Genomic DNA, 16,810 nt, shown 5'->3' with positions numbered 1-16,810 from the left:
GTGGAGACTCACTCATCACTGAGCTCCACCCAGTGACGGAGGGGGATTCTCCAGGGAATTGCAGTGCTGAGCCGGCAGCCCGGGCAGGGAGGCAGGGAGGCTGCCCAAACCACCAGGGCCCTGCCCCTTCCTGGGGCCTGGATGCCTGCGCTCCCCCCCACCCCCGACACGTGCACACGCGTGTGCTGGGCATCTGGACTTTGGAGAGGGGAGGCATCATGGTGGGGGCTCGCGCCGGGGACCACCCGGCCCCCAGGAGCTGCATCCCTTACCTCAGTGTCTTTAGACACGTGTCCCCACCCCCGGGGCCTCGCTGTGCCTCCTGGAGATGGGCCGCACGTGCTCTGGGCTGCGGGGAGGCTCAGAGGAGACAGGGCGGGTATCGCCCACCGCGGCGCCTGCCTGCTGCTGCCCTTGGGCGTGCGTGCAGAAAGCCAGGCACTCAACGGACCTGCGTCTTCTCGCTGGTGCTGCCCAGTGAGGCAGAGCAGCAGGAGGCAGAGCCCAGAGAGGTGGAGCGACCTGCCCAAAGTCACACAGCGAGGGAGGTGTCGGAACCCAGAAAACCCAGCAGCTCATCCGGGAAGGGAAGAAAGCCGACACACCCAGCGGGACCTGGATGGGGGGGGGGGCAGGCAGGCCCCCGAGACGGTGGGATTGCTCACGACATCCCTCTCTCCTCGGACCCTAAGATCCTGTCTGGGGGGCTTCATTCTGACAGGGTTCGAGAGGGCTGCCCCCGGGCCCAGCCGCCGCAGCGAACGCAGGCTCTTCGCCCACGCCCGAGCTCCACCACCCACCACCCACCACCCCGGTTTTCCGCGGGCGAGCCCCGCTTCTAACCGGCCCGGCCGGCCTGGGGGGGAGGAGCTCCGTGGCTCCGGGAAGGACGCAGCGGAGGGGGAAGTGAGGAGACTTTTCACCTTGTGCCTTTTTGTGCCTTTTTAATGTTGAACTAAGCGAATGAGTCACTATCCACAGTTGTCAGCGTTCCGAGGGAGGCCATTCAGCCCTTCACAGGCTGCGAACAGAGGTGTGGGTGCGTGGGCAGCCGGCCTCGTGGGACTCGATGACACCCCAGCCCCGCAGCCCCGCAGCCCCGCAGCCCCGCAGCCCCGCAGCCCCGCCCCAGCTTGCCCCGGAGCCCAGCACGGGCCCCCGCCCAGCACTGCACACAGACTGGCTGGGGGAGAGCAGCGCGCAGGCAGAGGCCCGGCCCCCGGGCCTCCCCCGGGCCTCAGCATGGATGCTGGACAGATGCTGACCCTGGCGGGGGCCCTCTGGTCTGCTGGGGTCCCCAGAGGGATGCTGCGGTGGCAAAGGAAGGAAGTGAGATTGGGGACCAGGCAGCCCCCTCCCCCCTCCTGGCCAGTGGTGAGGGGCCCTTCGAGGACCGAATCCTGCTGAGAGGGCTGTCCCCAAGCCCGGGGGCCCCGTGAGGTCCAGGGCCAGGAAGGGAGGAGCCTGGGTCACAGGCCAGGAAGGAAGAGGGAGAGGCCGCACAGGCACGGAGGGAGCGCTGACCGCCGCTCGTCGCACGGCACTGGGGCACTGGGGCCGGGAGACAGGGCGGCCCCCCCGCCCTCTCTGGCGGAAGAGGGGCCCCGCTGACACCGCCCCCCCGAGGCTGAAGGGCCCGGGCCGCCTGCGTGTGCCTGTGGGGGACCCTGGTGCGAGGCAGGGCCGACCTCCCGCTCTGCACGTGCCCCACCCCACTGCAATCCTGGAGCCCGGGAACCCCAGCCGCTCCTCTTCCTCATTCCTGCCCCATGCACCCTGCCAGGTTCCCCACTCCGGGAGGTCGGGGTGCTCCCTGTCTTCCTCCGCCACCAGCCTCTAGCCCCTGGGCGCCCGTGGAGGGAGCAGCCCCGACCCTGCTCCCACCCCTACTCCTGGGGCCCCGACAGGACCGACTCAGCCCTGGCTCTGCATTCCAGCCCTGGCTGAGGGGATCGGACGGGGCCTCCTGTGGGCGCAGCGAGGTGGCCGGGGGGGGGGCGACACAGGGAGACACAGGTCCCCCACTTGGCCAGCCCGGCAGCCTTTCAGGACGCTCGCCCTGTGCAGGGGAGACTCCACCTCACCGGGCTCTTCGAACCCCGGCCCCCTGCAGTTGCCTGCTCCCCAGTTGCCTGCTCCCCAGCTCTGCCATGGTCGGGGCCAGGCCCAGAAGGACGGCGGGGGCCCCGGCAGAGGGGTGTCCGGGAGGCACCTGCTGCTGCTTGTCTCGGTCTCCTCCTTGTAACCCCTCATCTCGGTGCCCAGCCCCCTGCCGAGCCCCAGACTCCCGAAGCCCAGGGGTTTCCCAGCCGCCTGGCCTGGCCTGAAGGCCAGGGGGAACTTCAGTGCCAGCTCTTTGTGAGAGAAGGATGGGTGGGGGGTGCAGGCGCACCCTGGAGCCAGCGCCTTGCAGCCCCACCCCAGGGCTGAGACCTCCAGGCCCAGCCTCCCCCCGCTCCCCCAGCGGGGTTCACATGTGCAGCAGCATCCCCACAGCTGGGAAGTCCCTCCCGCATCTCACCCAAATCCCTCACGCTGCAGGGCAAGCCTTGCTGTTTCCTTGTCTCTCCGGGGCCCCGGCCTGTTTAGGACGGGACAGAGCAGTGCCCGTCCCTGCAGGGCGAGGCTCGCTTGACACACGAGGCCAGTGGGCTCGGAACCGCAGGGTCCAAGCCTGCTCTGCTCGGTAGCCACAGGGGTGGGCCTTCTCAGCTGTGGGCCTGCCTCAGCCTCCCCACCGGTACCACGGGCAGGGAAGGGCCGTCACCCAGTGGGGTCACCGCAGACCCTTCCAGCCCAGCCTCCTGCTCCTGGACAGCTTGGCCCCGCCCCTCCTGAGGGGGGCACCATTTACATCTGTGCTTATTTTTAAACACTCTGCTCTTCACCTTCCGACCGGCGACTGGCGGCGGTGCCGGGCAGGTGGGCGGGGAGGCCTTCTCCGGTGGGCAGCCCCCGGCGCTCCCCCGCAGATGCCTGGGATGCCTCTGTCCTGGCTCTTCCTTCTGGCCCTGCAGCCGCACTTGGCTGAGGAGGGAAATTCCATGACTCCGAGCGTCAGGTCGGGGGCAGGGCGGAGGGAGAGCACCTCCCAGCCTCCTGGCTTGGGGCTCGGCGCCCGGGGGACGGTGGCGGGCCCCGCGCCCGCTGCGGCCCGCGCCTGAGGCCAGCCCCCTGGGGTGCGGGGGCCCTAGATGCAGGCGAGGAGCACGCCCACAGAGGTAGGCACCTCGATCTCCTCGAAGAGCACGTGGCCCCCGGAGGCCTCGGCTTTGGCCCCGGCTTTGGCCGCGGCCCGCAGCAGGTGCTGGGTGTGCTGCAGGAGGCGCTGGTTCCGGTGACGGCCCAGGCGGCGCAGGGCCAGGATGGCCAGCACGTGGTCACGCCTGCAGAGACACGGGGCCCTGAGTGCAGACCCAGCGCCTCCGGGGACGACGCCCGGCCCCCCGGGCAAGGGGAGCCCCTGCCTCGGGCTGGAAGCACGAGTGTGTACCCACGTCCCCCGAGCCTGAGAGGGGCCGGGAGGAGCCCCCGTGCTCCCGCAGGGGCTGGCTGGGTCGGGAAGGGTCCCAGCGGGGTGGGGAGAAGGGGCTGCCCAACTGGGGAGGCACGCCCTGTGGAGGTCCAGGAAATGGGCCTGCGGAGTGAGGGAGGAGGAGGGGTCGGGCAGAGGACGGTCCCGCCAGGGGGCGTCTGTGCCGGGGCCCAGCCGGACCACAGGGGGAAAGGCAGCGTGGAGGCCGGAGGTCGGTGCCCAGAGGCGTGGCCAGTCACCCCTGCACGGCAAGAGCACCCGTCCGGCTTGAAGTGCCACCACCCCAGGAGCCCGGGGAGCGGGTGCTGAGGGCAGCAGGACCCGAGGGGCCAGGCCGGGACCCTGGGGGGCTGCGAGGGTGCCGTCACGCCGAGCCAGAGAGGCGGCAGCAGCTCCGGGCAAGGAGCCCTCTCCCGGCGCCCGGCCACAGGGCTGGGGAGGGTGCGCCCCCCCCACCCCCCCCGGAGCCTCCAGGGTCGTGGAGAGTTTCTGGCTGGGATTTCCACAGCTCGATGACTCAGCCTCTCCCCCCACCGCTGGCACACACCCTGGGAACACAGTCTCTTTCCTCTTGGCCGGGGCTTCCACAGGGGGTTTTGTCTGGGAGGCGGGGGCTGTACCTCCCCCCCAAATTCCCTGGCAGGGACGTGTTTCCACCGTCAGACGCCCGAGGAGGGGCCGGCCCTGTTCGGAGGATTCCAGGCGCCCTCCGCTCCACCTCGGGGCTGCACCAAAACCACAGAGACCCGAGAACCCCCGTTCCCGGGGGCTCCCTCCCCTACGCACCCGTGGCTCTGCCGGCTCCTCACCCGGTCCCCTGCGACCCCAGCACCCAAGTGAAGGCACGAAGCCCTGGCCCCAGGGCCCCGAGGTGCCCCCTTGGAGCCCCAGGCTGGCAGGCGGGGGCACAGACCTGATGTCGGGGTAGTTCTGGACCAGCACCTCCAGGTGCCGCTGGATGCCGTCTTTGTCGGTCTCGCCCAGGATGTCGGCCACGCATGGGATCGCCTGGTCCAGCCACGTGGCCTCCGAGCCCTGCGGGGGCAGGGAGACACGAAGCCTGCAGGGCTGGCCCCCACTCCCCGGGGAGCCCCTCGCCGCCCTGCCTGCAGCCCCCGTCTCGGCCCCACGGAAGGACACGGGGCTCCACACGGTAGACTCGCCACAGCAGCCCTCTGCACAGCACAGCTCTGTGTCTTCCCGCCTCTGCTCAGTTGGGTAAACTGAGGTGCTGCCTGGAGGGAGCAGCAAGTGGGGGGCCGGGGCCGGAGCAGGGGTGTTTGTGTAGGGAGGAGGTGCTCAGCTGCAAAGGCTGGAGGTCAGGGTGCAGGAAAGGCTCCCACAGCCTCACCCACCAGATGCTGCGGGCCCTGGTTCTGTCCCCACTAACCCCACAAAACGTATGCAAATGTATGCAAAGTGCCACCCGGGCCCCGCCCCTCCGGGGCCCCGGCAGCAGCTGAGCACACACTCAGACGCAGCGGGAAGGCGCTCCTACCAAGCCCTGGAAGGTGTCGCCGATGGCCTGGGCGTCCAGGCCCATCTTCTGGGAGCCGACCCTGCGCTCAGCGCCCCGGAACCGCTCGCGTGGCCTCAGCGCCTGTGCCATGTACTCTCGGACCACATAACGGTGCGCTTCCTGCAGAGTCTCCTGGGCAGTTGGGGGGTCGGGGTCGGGGTCAGGGTGCAGGGCCTGGCTTCAGGCATGAACCCATCAGTGCCCCTTGCTTTCCAGATACCTGCGCACGAAGTGGGGTCACGTGCTCCAGGTGGCGGGCAAAGGCCACCACTTTGTCCATGAGGGGCTGCAGCTCGTCCTGTGTCAGCCAGGCCTTGGTGCACAGGACCCTGAAGAGTGGCTGGGGACAAGGACAAGTGTGGGGGGGGGGAATCTTCCAACTGCGCCCCACCCCCACCCAGCAGCCCGTCCCCTGACCGCCCAGTGCAGGGCTCCGACAGGGGCATTTCAGGCCTAGGCACAACCTGTCAGCAGGAAGGAACTCTGAGGGGCTCTCTAATCCCCTTCTCTATGCAGTAGCTCGGTGACACGTCTCCAACCAGGAATTGTGTCACTAGGCCCTTCCAGGGGCCCTGAGCTCCAGGGCCAGGTTTTAGTTTGAGCCTCTAGCCGGGCCTTGCTGGGCAGGTGAGGTGCCTGGTTCCTGGGACCTACCATCTCCAAGAAGTGGAGACCCACCATCCCTGCCCAGCTGGGAACTTGCCCAGGCTCTCTGCCCACCCCACCACCCCTGAAACTGCCCCTGGAGTAAATGATGCTGAGAATTGGGCCCCCAGGCTCCAGGACATGGGGGGCACCTCCTGGGCACGGGAAGTAGGAAGAGAAGGGGCTGTGCCTCCTCACCTGTATGTCACACTGCAAACCCTGGAGCAGCCGCTTCTGGAAGACGCAGGTGGCAGCCGCCAGGGGCTTCTCCAGCTCCGCAAAGGCTCCTGGGTACCTGGCCAGCAGACTGGTCCTGGGAAGGGCCCAGGGCAGGAGACAAAGTAGGCAAGGGGGAGCAGGCTGGGGATAACGCATGTAGTCATGCAGGCTAGGGGCCATATCAGCCCCACTCGTTTAGACTAGAATGTGAAGGTCCCAGGGCCACACAATGTATAGAACAGCCCGGGGTGCAGAGTCAAGTGAGGGGACGGTACCGAAGCCCCAGGAGCTGATCAAGGAGGGGCAGGCCAGCAGGATGAGGGTGGCGGCCCCGCTGCACCGCAGCGAGCCCTTGCGGCAGCCTGGGGTGCACCTCCATCCCTCCTGGGTGGGGCAGCACAGCTGAGCCTGGCCCCCCAGGGGGCCCCTCCCTGAGCCTCATGACTGCCCCCCTGAAGGGGACATGCCCTCACTCCACTGTTGAGGAAACAGAGGCCGAGGCCGTGCCCAGTCCCCAGCACAGGGACACAGAAGGGGAGACTAACATCCCGTCAGGGGCGGGGGCCCAGGCTGCCTGCCCACCAAGGGGTGGGGAGTGTTCCCTGGGGCCAATTGGACAGGCCTGGCACAGACTGGGGACAGGCAAGTGTCCTCGTCGCGTCCATGCTTTGGATTCACACAGGCCTGGGTCAGGCTCCCGGCCCAGCACGACCGGGCGGTGTGACCGTGGACAAGTGGCATTTCTTTCCCGAGCCTCCGCTTTCCCATCCGTGCGTGGGGACACCACACACTCGTGGGGCGGTGAACCGCACCCGGTGGGCAGAGCACCGGCACAGCGCCGGGCGCATGGCAGAGGCTCTCCAGGAGCCAGCGGGAACCGGGCGCTCTGAGTCAGGGGAGCAGGTGCTCCCATCTCCATCTGGCCGATGAGGAACGAGGCGCAGAAAGGGGAACTGACTCATGCCCTAGGCGGCAGCAGCCAGCAAGTGCAGAGCTGGGGCATGAACCCCGCGTGGCTCGGAGTCCGCGCCCACAGCTGCTGACTGTCCCGCAGCGGCTGGGGCATCCGCAATGGGGGGCGCCGAGGCTCGGCCTGGGTGTGGGGGCACAGAAGGGGGGCAGCCTCTGCCAGCCCACGGGGACGGCCTCTGCCTGCTGGGGGCAGGAGGGCCCAGGCTCCAGCCCCAGCAGAGCCGCGCTTCCCCGAACAGGGAGGGTCCTAAAAAGAAAGAGGGCCGGCTGGGATGAGCGGAGCAAAGAAACGGCCCGCATCCACAGGATTGGACTGTGAGGCCCGCCGGGGCGGCTGGCACTTTTCGGCCTCTGCACACAGCCTTGAAACTCCCGCATCCCTTGCAGGGACTCGGCTTCGCGGGGCAGAGGGAGGACCCCACAGCGGGGACGGGGTCCGGCGAGAGGCATTCCTGGAGGCCTCCTGGGAATTCCTCCGCACCCCACCCACCCTACCCCGCCAGCTGCTGACGCCTGGTCCCAATTTGTTTCGCCCTTGCGAGCCAGCGGCCACGTTTCCGGAGCTCGCGCGCCCCCTGCGGACCGTGCTGGGCAGCGCAGCGTGATGCCGCGGGAGACACGCACCTGAGCTCCTCGCAGGCGTTGAGGTGGGCGCCCAGGAGCGGCTCCGTCACCGCCTCCGACTCCAGAAAAGCCTTTTGAAACCTGGGGGCGGGGTACGCGGAGTTCTCGAGGAGCCTTCCAGGCCACGCTGTAACCCCGGGTCCTCCCTCCCCTCGGGACTCCCCCCCCTCCGCTCCCACCCTGGCGGAGGATGCGTGCGCACCTGGACAGGAAGAGGCCGAGCTCCCGCGCGCAGATCCGCAAGGTGGTGGCCTCCAGCTCCGCGGAGATGGCTGCCGCCGCCTTCACGTGCTCTGCCACCAGCTGCGAGCGAGGCCACGCCCTGAGCCCCGCGGCCGAACCCTGGGCTCCGAGGCTCAGTCCCCCGCTGATGGCCCAGTGATGCCTCCAGCCTGCCCTGCGCTGTCGCACGGTCTCGGACCCAGCTTCCAGGGGCCTCAACGTGGGAGTCAGCCCTCCCCAGTGCCCAGACCTCCCGCCGCCTGCGGAGCTGGGAGCTGTGCCCTGGTGCGCGCTGCCTGGCCCTGCGACCCCCGAGTCCCTCGCCCCGCCCTGCGTGGGTCTTCAAGCTCCCGTCTAAGGGGGAGGGGAGGTGAGAACTGGATGTTACAGCCGCAGACGCCCCCACTTCCAGGGAGACCGAACACGCCTGAGGGAACCCACACCTACGTCCCCTCCTCGCCCCGCTCCCGGGCCGCACCATGTGGACATCGATGGACAGCGGGGTGTGGTAACGGCCCTGCAGCACTTCGGGGGCCTCCGCGGCGGCCCAGAGGCTCTGCTCCAGCTGCAGGATGCTGTCGAAGCAGCTGGAGATCTTGGTCTGGGCGGGGCGGAGGAGAGGGCTCCGTGAGACCCTCCCAGGAAGGAGGTCCGGGTGTCCCCTGCTTCCCGAGCCCAGGGCCTGCCCCCGGAGACAAGGGCCACCCAGTCAAGGGGGCAAGCCCCCTCTAGCGCTCTTCAGCGGTCCTGGGCCCCGCACCCCCCTACTGTGGGACCTTCCTGTGCTCAGCCTGACCCCGCCCCCAGGCCTAACCTCTAGGAAGCTGGTGTAGTCGCTCTCCAGTTGGGCCCACACATCGGGTGCCAGGAGTGGGGGCAGCGGCTCCATGGACAGAGTCAGGTCCGGGGCACCCAGGAAATTCGGACTGGAAGATAGGTCAGAGGCTGAGGCGGCCGCAGCTGCCTCCCCACTGCCCCCTGCCAAGCTCGAAGCCTAACAGCATCACAGCCATCACCAAAGGGTCCCTGGGGTCTCTGGTCACACGCTCCACCCCGCACCCCGCCCTGCAGGCTTCTGTGCAGCCCCGCCTCACCCCTCACGCTCCCCGCTGCCGGACTGCCTGGCACTGACCATTAGAACTGCTATCCAGATGGACTTTGGCCAGGCTGCCTCCGAAGTGATCTCTACCCTCAGGGTCAGGGTGCACCCAAAACTCAGCTCTAAGTGTCCCCAGTGCCACAACGCTCAGGAACCTGCCACTATCCAGCCCATGCCAGGGAAGCCCAGAGAGGGGCGAGGACCTGCCTGAGGACACACAGCAAACTCACTCGCCCGGGACTGTAGGCACCCTCCCCCTGCCCGCTCTCCTGCCTGTGGGGCGGGCCAGCACTGGGCAGAGAGGCGGTCCACCCCATCAGACCACCCAGAGCCAGAGGTGGGCCGGCCTGTGCCCTGCTCCCTGGTGGCCACCTGAAGGGGACAGTGGGGGTAAAATCCAAGCCGCTCTGAGCCCGCAGTCACGTCCTGCCTGGAGGGGGCGCCCTTTCCTGCCTCACTGAAAGGTAGCACGTGCATTAGCACAGGCCCTCTGACTGGGCTCCCTGCCTAGGTAAGAACCTCCCCTCCGAGCTGTCTGGCTTCCGGAACCCAGGCACGGGTGGCCCCTTGAATGTCAGAGGCCCCTGGGAATCCCTGCGCCTGATCACAGCCCTCTCCCGTGGAGGGAAAGGAGAAGAGAGGTGCCCTGCGCTGCTCCGCGTGGGCACCTGAAGGCCTGGGAGGGGCAGTGCCAACCCCTCCCTGCCCTGCGCGGCTCCCTGGCCGAGGCCTCACCCGCCGTAGACATTGGCGGCCCAGTCCAGCAGGGTGTAGAGCTGCTCGCAGCCGCGGGCCTCCTGCGCCAGCTCCTGGAGGCGCTGGGCCACCGCGTCGTGGTAGGCGTGCCGGTAGGTCTCCCACGCCGGGAAACCGGCGGACGCGTAAGCGGGCTGCACCTCCAGCTGCACCTTCTGCAGGTCGCGGCGAACCAAGCTGCCAAGCTCCGCCAGGAGTCTGGCGAGGTCCGACGCACCCTCCGCCACCTCCGAGGCCTCTCCGACGCCCAACTGCCGCACGCGCTCCTGCGCGCTCCGCCGCACCGCGTCCTCCCATTGCTGGCGCCAGCGGCGGGGCGTGCGAAGGAAGTCTCCGTCGGCAGGGGACCGGGGGTGGGCCTCCTCCTCCGCGCGCACCACGTGGGCCAGCTCCGCCAGCGCGGTGGGGTCCACGCCCCCGGGGCCCAGCGTCTCGCGCACGATGGTGCCGATCTCGGCGCCCAGTCCGTCGTAGTGCAGGCACAGGTCCATGGCGCGCCGCGCGAAGCCCGTGGGGTCCTGCTCGAAGATGTGCGACGCTTTCTCCTCCACTAGCTGCGCCTCCAGGTGCTGCAGCTGTCTGAAGGCCGCCAGCAGCTGCCATTCGGCGATGAGGTCCGCCACGGATTTGCCTTTTTTCAAAGACAGGCAGGGAGAGGGGCAGTGAGGGGACTGCCCCAAGAGGCCGGTGGGCCTGCGTCTGACCCATCCCGGGCTGGGCAGCCCGGCCCGGAGCTCAGCTGAAGGTCTGCTCCAGGAGCCACAGCCCCACCTGCTGGGAGCTGCCCCTGGAATGACCTCTGAGGAGGCAGGACCTTGGGCCCAAGCTTGGCTGAAAATGGCAAAGTGTATCAGCCCCTGCCTCCTCACCCCCCACCTTCACCCTTGCTCCCACCCCGGCCCCGGCCCTGCCCAGCTGGACCCGGAGGCCTCAAGTGCAGCCCTCACCGCCGGCAGGTCCGTGGGGTCAGCGCTCAGGCTGGGCGGGTCATGCAATGCCCAGGCTCCTGCCCCAGTGCCCAGGGCAGGTGCGGTGTGCTGCTCCCCCATCTGGGCCAGCCCCCACCCTTGCGGGCCCTCTGCCCGCCCCTGCGCACCCCCTTCAGGGCTCAGCTCCCGTGTGTCCTCTCCTGGGCAGCCCCCGGACCCCCCCCCCCCCCGGCACGTTCGGCTCCAGTGCACGCCCTGTGACGCTGGCACCCCGGAGGGCCAGGGCCTAGGCAGTCACTCCAGTTCGGCCAGGACCCAGGAAGGCCGGGGAGCGGCCAGAGCTCCGGAGCTGTGCAAACCCGGGTTCGAGCCCCGTTTCTCCACCTCCCAGCTGGGGGACCCGAAGCCAGCCACCGACTGTCTCTGAGCCTCACTCCTCTGAGTGCCCACTGGGCGCTCCCCTTTTGAAACGCGGGAAGAGTTTAACGCACAACTGTACTTGTGCGGTGGGGGCGGGGCTGGGGAGCTGGGAGGACAGCCTGTTGGGAAGCCGGGGCTGTGCCGGTCCACCCTCTGGCCTCAGTTTCCCCCCATGGTCAGTGTTGCTTGTCTGTGAAGCCCTCACCTGCCTCAGGTTCCAGTTCTTCAAGTCCCGCCTTGGGGGACAGCTGCCGGCTGACACCATCAGGAACCGCAGAGGGCGCCTCCGGGCCGTGGCCTGCTCCTGGCACAGCGGCGCCCCGGCCGTGGTCAGCGGCTGTACTACCGTCCAGCGGGCGCCGAAAGGACCGGAACAGGAAGCGGGAGCTGCGTCGGAGCAGGCCTGGGTCCACCTCCGAGGCCTGGACCAAGGCCCGGCTGGAGGCCCGCTGGCCCACCCGGGAGAAAGCCCGCCGGAGGGTGCCCAGGCCCGATCTGGAGTCCTCGCGGTGGGTGCTGGGTGCCTCCTCGCTGCTTGCCCGCCGTGTGCCTTTCACTGGGGTCTGCGGCTCCACAGGCTCCTTGGGGCTGTGCGGCTCCATCCCGGAGCTCAGCACCTGAGTTGTCGGCATCTCGGCAGCAGGAGAGCTGGGGATGAAGAGGAGGCCCGGGAGGCGCCCAGCCCTGGGCAGCCAGTGCCGACATGTAGACAGCCACTTCCTCCAGGAAGCCCTCCCGGACACCACCTGCCAAGAGTCTCTCCCGGGGCCCACCTTCACGGGTTCTGCCAGGTCAGGCTCCCCATCAGAGCTAGAGGGGCGACAGGGCCTGCAGTTCTGTGGCCTAGCCCAACCCACAGCCCACGGTTTCCTGGGCTGGGCCCGGCAACCACATCCAGGACTTCCTGGACCTTAGGTCCTCAGGCCTAAAACCCCCACCACCACCCAGAGTGTCGACTGTCCCCTAACCCCCCAGAGCCCTCAGCTCACCCCCATCAGGCCCTCGGGACAAACTGCTTCTGCTCAGAGGCCCCTGTGGGCAGCCACCCCATCCCGAACACTGGCCACAGAGCATGCTCGAGGGCGCCCCAGAACTAGAGGGGGGCGGGGTCAGGCTGGAGGGTATCGGCGGAGGCCAGCTTATCGGGGACTTGCAGTCCTCGGGGCTGGGGGGGCTTGGTGGGAGGAGCCCTGGTCTATATTTAACCAGGGCTGGGGGTGCCCATCGCAGCCTCTCACCCCTGACGTCTCCCCCACTCTGCCCCGCCGTGTGCTCTAGCCTCCATGCCATAGGGGGTGAGGGGAGTTCCTAGGGCGTGGGGTGCAGATCAGAGGCTGGCCCTGCCCCCAAGTCCCCCCCGAGGCTCTGCCCCCCCTTTCCTCTCAGCCCAGTAGGGCTGTGCTTGACTTTCCGGCTTCAGGTCATGCTCAGGGTGGGAGAGAGGGGAGACCCTCCCCTGCCCACTGGGCGGGGGTCCCGGCAGGGCTGGTGCAGGGTTCCCCTCCAGCCCTGGAGAACCGAGGGCCAAAGGAAAGGCGGGACCTGCTGAAGTCACCGACTAAGAGGCTGGGGCCCAGCTTGTCCCCAGGTCCCCCCTCACCCCGGGACACAGGCCAGGTTGCCCAGGCCTCACCCACCCACCCACCCCTCCAGTGACATGTCTGTCCGGGGCCAGACGTGCAAGGGGGCACAGACGCCTACCTTCCTCTCCCTCAGGCCTCCGGGCAGCTGGAAGGAGGGAGGGGCGGGACAGGGCGATTGAGGGGAGCCTTATCAGCCCCACCCCAGCCACAGGTCAGCGTCCTGCCCTGGTACCAGGACCTGCCCGCCCGTGACCCTGCACACCAGGCGGGGAGCATTAGGACATTAGGCCAGGAGCCAGGCCCAGCAGGGGCGGGAGCCGGGGAGCAGGGGGAGGGGCGGGTGCAGAGAAGTGTGCTGGAGAGCTGCGTTCTGCCCGCCCGGGCTCCAGGCAGCTGCCAGGGGCCTGTGGGCAAAGGCTGGGAGGGCTCCTGTCGCAGCTGCGAAGAGCCCACCCTGAGCCAGCCCCTGTGCCCGGCACTTGCGGCGGCCCCGAGACAGCAGAGCCGGAGGGTGCCGTCCGAGCCGTGGCCCGGGTGAGGGCACGGCCTCCGAGAGCAGTGGGGGCTCACCTTCAGCCACACGGCTCAGAGGTGGGGAGCCTCGCCCAGCCCAGGTCTGTCTGCACCCTGGGGGCAGAGGCCAGACTCCGGCTCCCCAGAGCCAGCCAGTCGGGGTTGCTGTCCAAGGAGCACTTTCGCCGGGCAGAGGGGCCCAAGGTGGGGGCGGCCCCCAGATGCCGAGAGTGGGGCCAGACTGGAAGGTTTCCCGGGAAGCCTGGAGGCAGATTCTGGGGGAAAGAGAGGTAGCTGGTGACTGGGTGTTGTGGGAGGTGGCTTGGGGCCCGCCTCGCCTGCTCAGCCACCCCCGTCCCAAACCGGAGCTATGGTGCAGGTCGCCTGGGGCCCCAGCTGCTCTCTGGGCCCTGGGACCTGCTCCCGCAGCAGCCAGAGCGGTTCTCGACCTTCCCAAAGTGCTAGCCAGACAGGCCCCGCCCCCGGCCGAAGCCCCCCTGTGGCTCTCACAGCCCTCGGGCATTGCCTGAGCCCACCGCTTGGCGCTTGAAGCCCACCGCCCAGGACCGAGCTGTCTCCGGCCTCCCTGAGAGGCTTCCCTCCCCTGCACCCGCCCCACCCCCTGGGCAGTGGCTCAGCCCCACAGCTCGACCGGCATCCTGACTTCCGCTCAGGGTTTCAGGACTCAGGGGTGCCGGTGCCCTCCCCTCGGTCCGTGGAGTCCCAGGGCTGTGCTGCACCCTCTTTCTGCTCAGGGCGCTTGGGATGGTCCCTGAGGTGATGGGGCCTCCTTACTGGCCTGGGAACCTCTGACCACCTGCTGTCTCCCCGTCACCCCCGAGCCGGCCCGGAGGAGCAGTGAGCCACGAGTTTCAGGGGCGCCACTGTCTGGGCTGGCCTGGCTAGGGTCCACACTGGGGCCCGCGGGCTGGGCTCTCCGCTGGCCCCGCCTTGGCTTCTGCCCTGTGCTTGCCTTCCCACACCGAGGAGTCTTTCTTTGGCTCTCCGTTCCCACTGGCCTGAGTGTCCAGAGGCTCTGGCTTCCGCATCTGGGGCTCAGCACCAGCTGAGCTTCAAGGCCCAGGGACCCCAGGACCAGCCTAAGTCCCGGGCCCCCACTCCCCAGCTCAGGCCAGCCCAGCTGCAGAGCCAGCAGAGTGCCGCCCTCGGGCCCTGTCCACTGAGGAAAGGCAGGTGGCGGGGGTCTTGCTAAAACGTAAACCTCCCTCGAAATCCTTCCTAAACATAAGGAAGAAGACAGGCGTGTTCTCACCATACTATTCCACCTTTGTTAACGCACTGAGATAAGAAAAACAAATAAGAGGTACAAAGAGTGGGAAGGACATGGTAACATTGTCCTTCATAGGCAAGCAGCTTTGCTGAGCTGGCTGGTGTGGCTCAGTGGATTGAGCACCGGCCTGCAAACCTGAAGGTCGCGGGTTTGATTCCCAGTCAGGGCACATGCCTGGGTTGCGGGCCAGGTCCCCAGTTGGGGACAAGCAAGAGGCAGCCTCACATTGATGTTTCTCTCCCCATCTTTCTCCCTCCCTTCTCATCTCTCTGAAAATAAGTAAATAAAATCTCTTTTAAAAGAAAATAAGCCTATTAGAAAAAGGCACTTAAAAGGCTCCCCCTTGCCCTGGCTGGTGTAGCTAAATGGATCGAGCACTGGCCTGAGAACCGGAAGGCTGCTGGTTCGATTCCCGGTTGGGGTGCGTGCCTAGGCCGGGTCACCAGTTGGGGGTGTTTGAGAGGCAACCAATTGATGTATCTCTCAAACATCTATGTTTCTTTTTCTTTTTTTTAAATATATTTTATTGATTATGCTATTACAGTTGTCCCATTTCCCCCTTCACTCCCCTCCACCCTGTACCCCCTCTCCCACCCACATTCCCCCCTTTAGTTCATGTCCATGTGTCATACTTGTGAGTTCTTTAGCTTCCACATTTCCCATACTATTCTTGCCCTCCCCCTATCTATTTTCAACCTACATTCTATGCTACTTATTCTCTATACCTTTTCCCCCTCTCTCCTCCTCCCACCCCTCTACTAGCCCTCCATGTGCCCTCCATTTCTGTGGTTCTGTTCCTGTTCTAGTGGTTTTGCCTTAGGTGTGGTTGTTAATAATTGTGAGTTTGCTGTCCTTTTACTATACATGTCTTTTCTTTATCTTCTTTTCTTAGATAAGTCCCTTTAGCATTTCATAAAATAAGGCTTGGTGATGATGAACTCCTTTAACTTGACCTTATCTGAAAAGCACTTTATCTTCCCTTCCATTCTAAATGAGAGCTTTGCTGGATAGAGCAATCTGGGATGTAGGTCCTTGTCTTTCATGACTTGGAATATTTCTTTCCAGCCCCTTCTTGCCTGTGAGGTCTCTTTGGAGAAATCAGCTGACAGTCTGATGGGAACTCCTTTGCAGGTGACTGTCCCCTTATCTCTTGCTGCTTCTAGGATTCTCTCCTTCGTTTTTACCTTGGCTAATGTAATTATGATGTGCCTTGGTGTGTTTCTTCTTGGGTCCAACTTCTTTGGGGCTCTCTGAGCTTCTTGGATTTCTTGGAAGACTGTTCCCTTTGCCAGATTGGGGAAGTTCTCCTTTATTATTTGTTCAAATAACTTTTCCACTTGTTGGTCCTCCCCTTCTGGTACCCCTATAATTCGGATGTTGGAACGTTTAAAGGTGTCCTCGATGCTCTTAACCTTTTCCTCGATTTTTTGAATTCTTATTTCATCATGCTTTCCTGCTTGGTTGACTCTATCTTCCTTCTGGTCCACTGTATTGTTTTGAGACTCAGATTCCTTCCTTTCACTATTGGCTCTCCTCCATATATCTTCCTGCATCTCTTTTATGGTGACCTGCATCCTTTCATCTAAATTGCACCCAAAGTCAACCAATTCCGTGAGCTTTCTGATCACCAGTGTTTTGAACTGCGCATCTGATAGATTGGCTATTTCTTGGTCGCTCAAAAGGATGAGTCCTGGGGGACTGATCTGTTCTGCTGGAAACATGTCTTATGTCTTTCCCTATCTCTCCTATTATTATTATTTTTTTCTTTTCTGGTCCGGTTACTCTTCTTACGGTGGGGGGAAGAGCCTTAGGTGTTCACCGGGGCTGGGCACCCCGGTTGCTAGATTGTGACATTATATGTGGGGGCAGGGGCGGGAGCGGGGACGAGAGGGAACGATGGCGGCAGTTCTGTTCTCCTGGGCTCAGACCCTTCTCTGGGCTCCCGGGCTGTGAGCTCTGCCCTGGTCCACAATCGCTGCCCCACTGGGTCCCCCAGCCGCAGCTTGCGTACTCAGGGACCACCGCTGTGATCTGGCGCCCCGGATGGCTGTCGCACCGATTTTGCGCCAAATTTCCCCCAACCTCCGCGCGCCGCCGCCGACCAGCGCCAGCCCCGCGCCTGCCCGGCTCGTCTTCTCGGCCCCTCCTACCGGTCTGGATGTACGGGTCTACTTCAACTTCTTGGCTGTCCGACTTCCATTCAGATAAACCCTCTGACAGTTCTGAGTGAAATTATGCCTGTAAATTATTGTTGTTCTATTCTTGGTTGTGCGAGGAGGTACGGTGCGTCCACCTATTCCTCCATCTTGCCAGAAGTCCTCTCAAACATCTATGTTTCCTTCCCTCTCTCCCTCCCTTTCTATTTCTCTAAGTAAATAAATAAAAATCTGAAAAAATCAGTGGATTGAATGCCAGCCTGCAAATCAAAGGATCACAGGTTCAATGACCAGTCAGGGCCCATCCATGCTTGGGTGTTGTGCTAT

At 65.6% G+C, this 16,810-nt stretch overlaps 1 protein-coding gene across 1 annotated transcript; it reads right to left on the bottom strand.

Annotated features, from left to right (window-relative positions):
* Window positions 1–2,951: 2,951 nt before the first annotated feature.
* EXOC3L4 (exocyst complex component 3 like 4) lies at window positions 2,952–11,627 on the bottom strand. Its single transcript, XM_036014138.1, has 11 exons — window positions 11,146–11,627; window positions 9,571–10,222; window positions 8,551–8,662; window positions 8,215–8,337; window positions 7,717–7,817; window positions 7,515–7,595; window positions 5,898–6,012; window positions 5,275–5,394; window positions 5,034–5,186; window positions 4,449–4,570; window positions 2,952–3,386 (listed from the first exon to the last, which is right to left on the bottom strand). The coding sequence occupies exons 1-11, from the start codon at window positions 11,570–11,572 to the stop codon at window positions 3,191–3,193; spliced, it is 2,202 nt and encodes a 733-aa protein (XP_035870031.1). The 5' UTR covers window positions 11,573–11,627; the 3' UTR covers window positions 2,952–3,190.
* Window positions 11,628–16,810: the final 5,183 nt, after the last annotated feature.

Source organism: Phyllostomus discolor, chromosome 1, assembly GCF_004126475.2.
Source record: "Phyllostomus discolor isolate MPI-MPIP mPhyDis1 chromosome 1, mPhyDis1.pri.v3, whole genome shotgun sequence".
Lineage (NCBI taxonomy): Eukaryota > Metazoa > Chordata > Mammalia > Chiroptera > Phyllostomidae > Phyllostomus > Phyllostomus discolor.
Note: the sequence above shows the minus strand (reverse complement) of the source record. Positions and strands in the feature narration are given on the sequence as shown.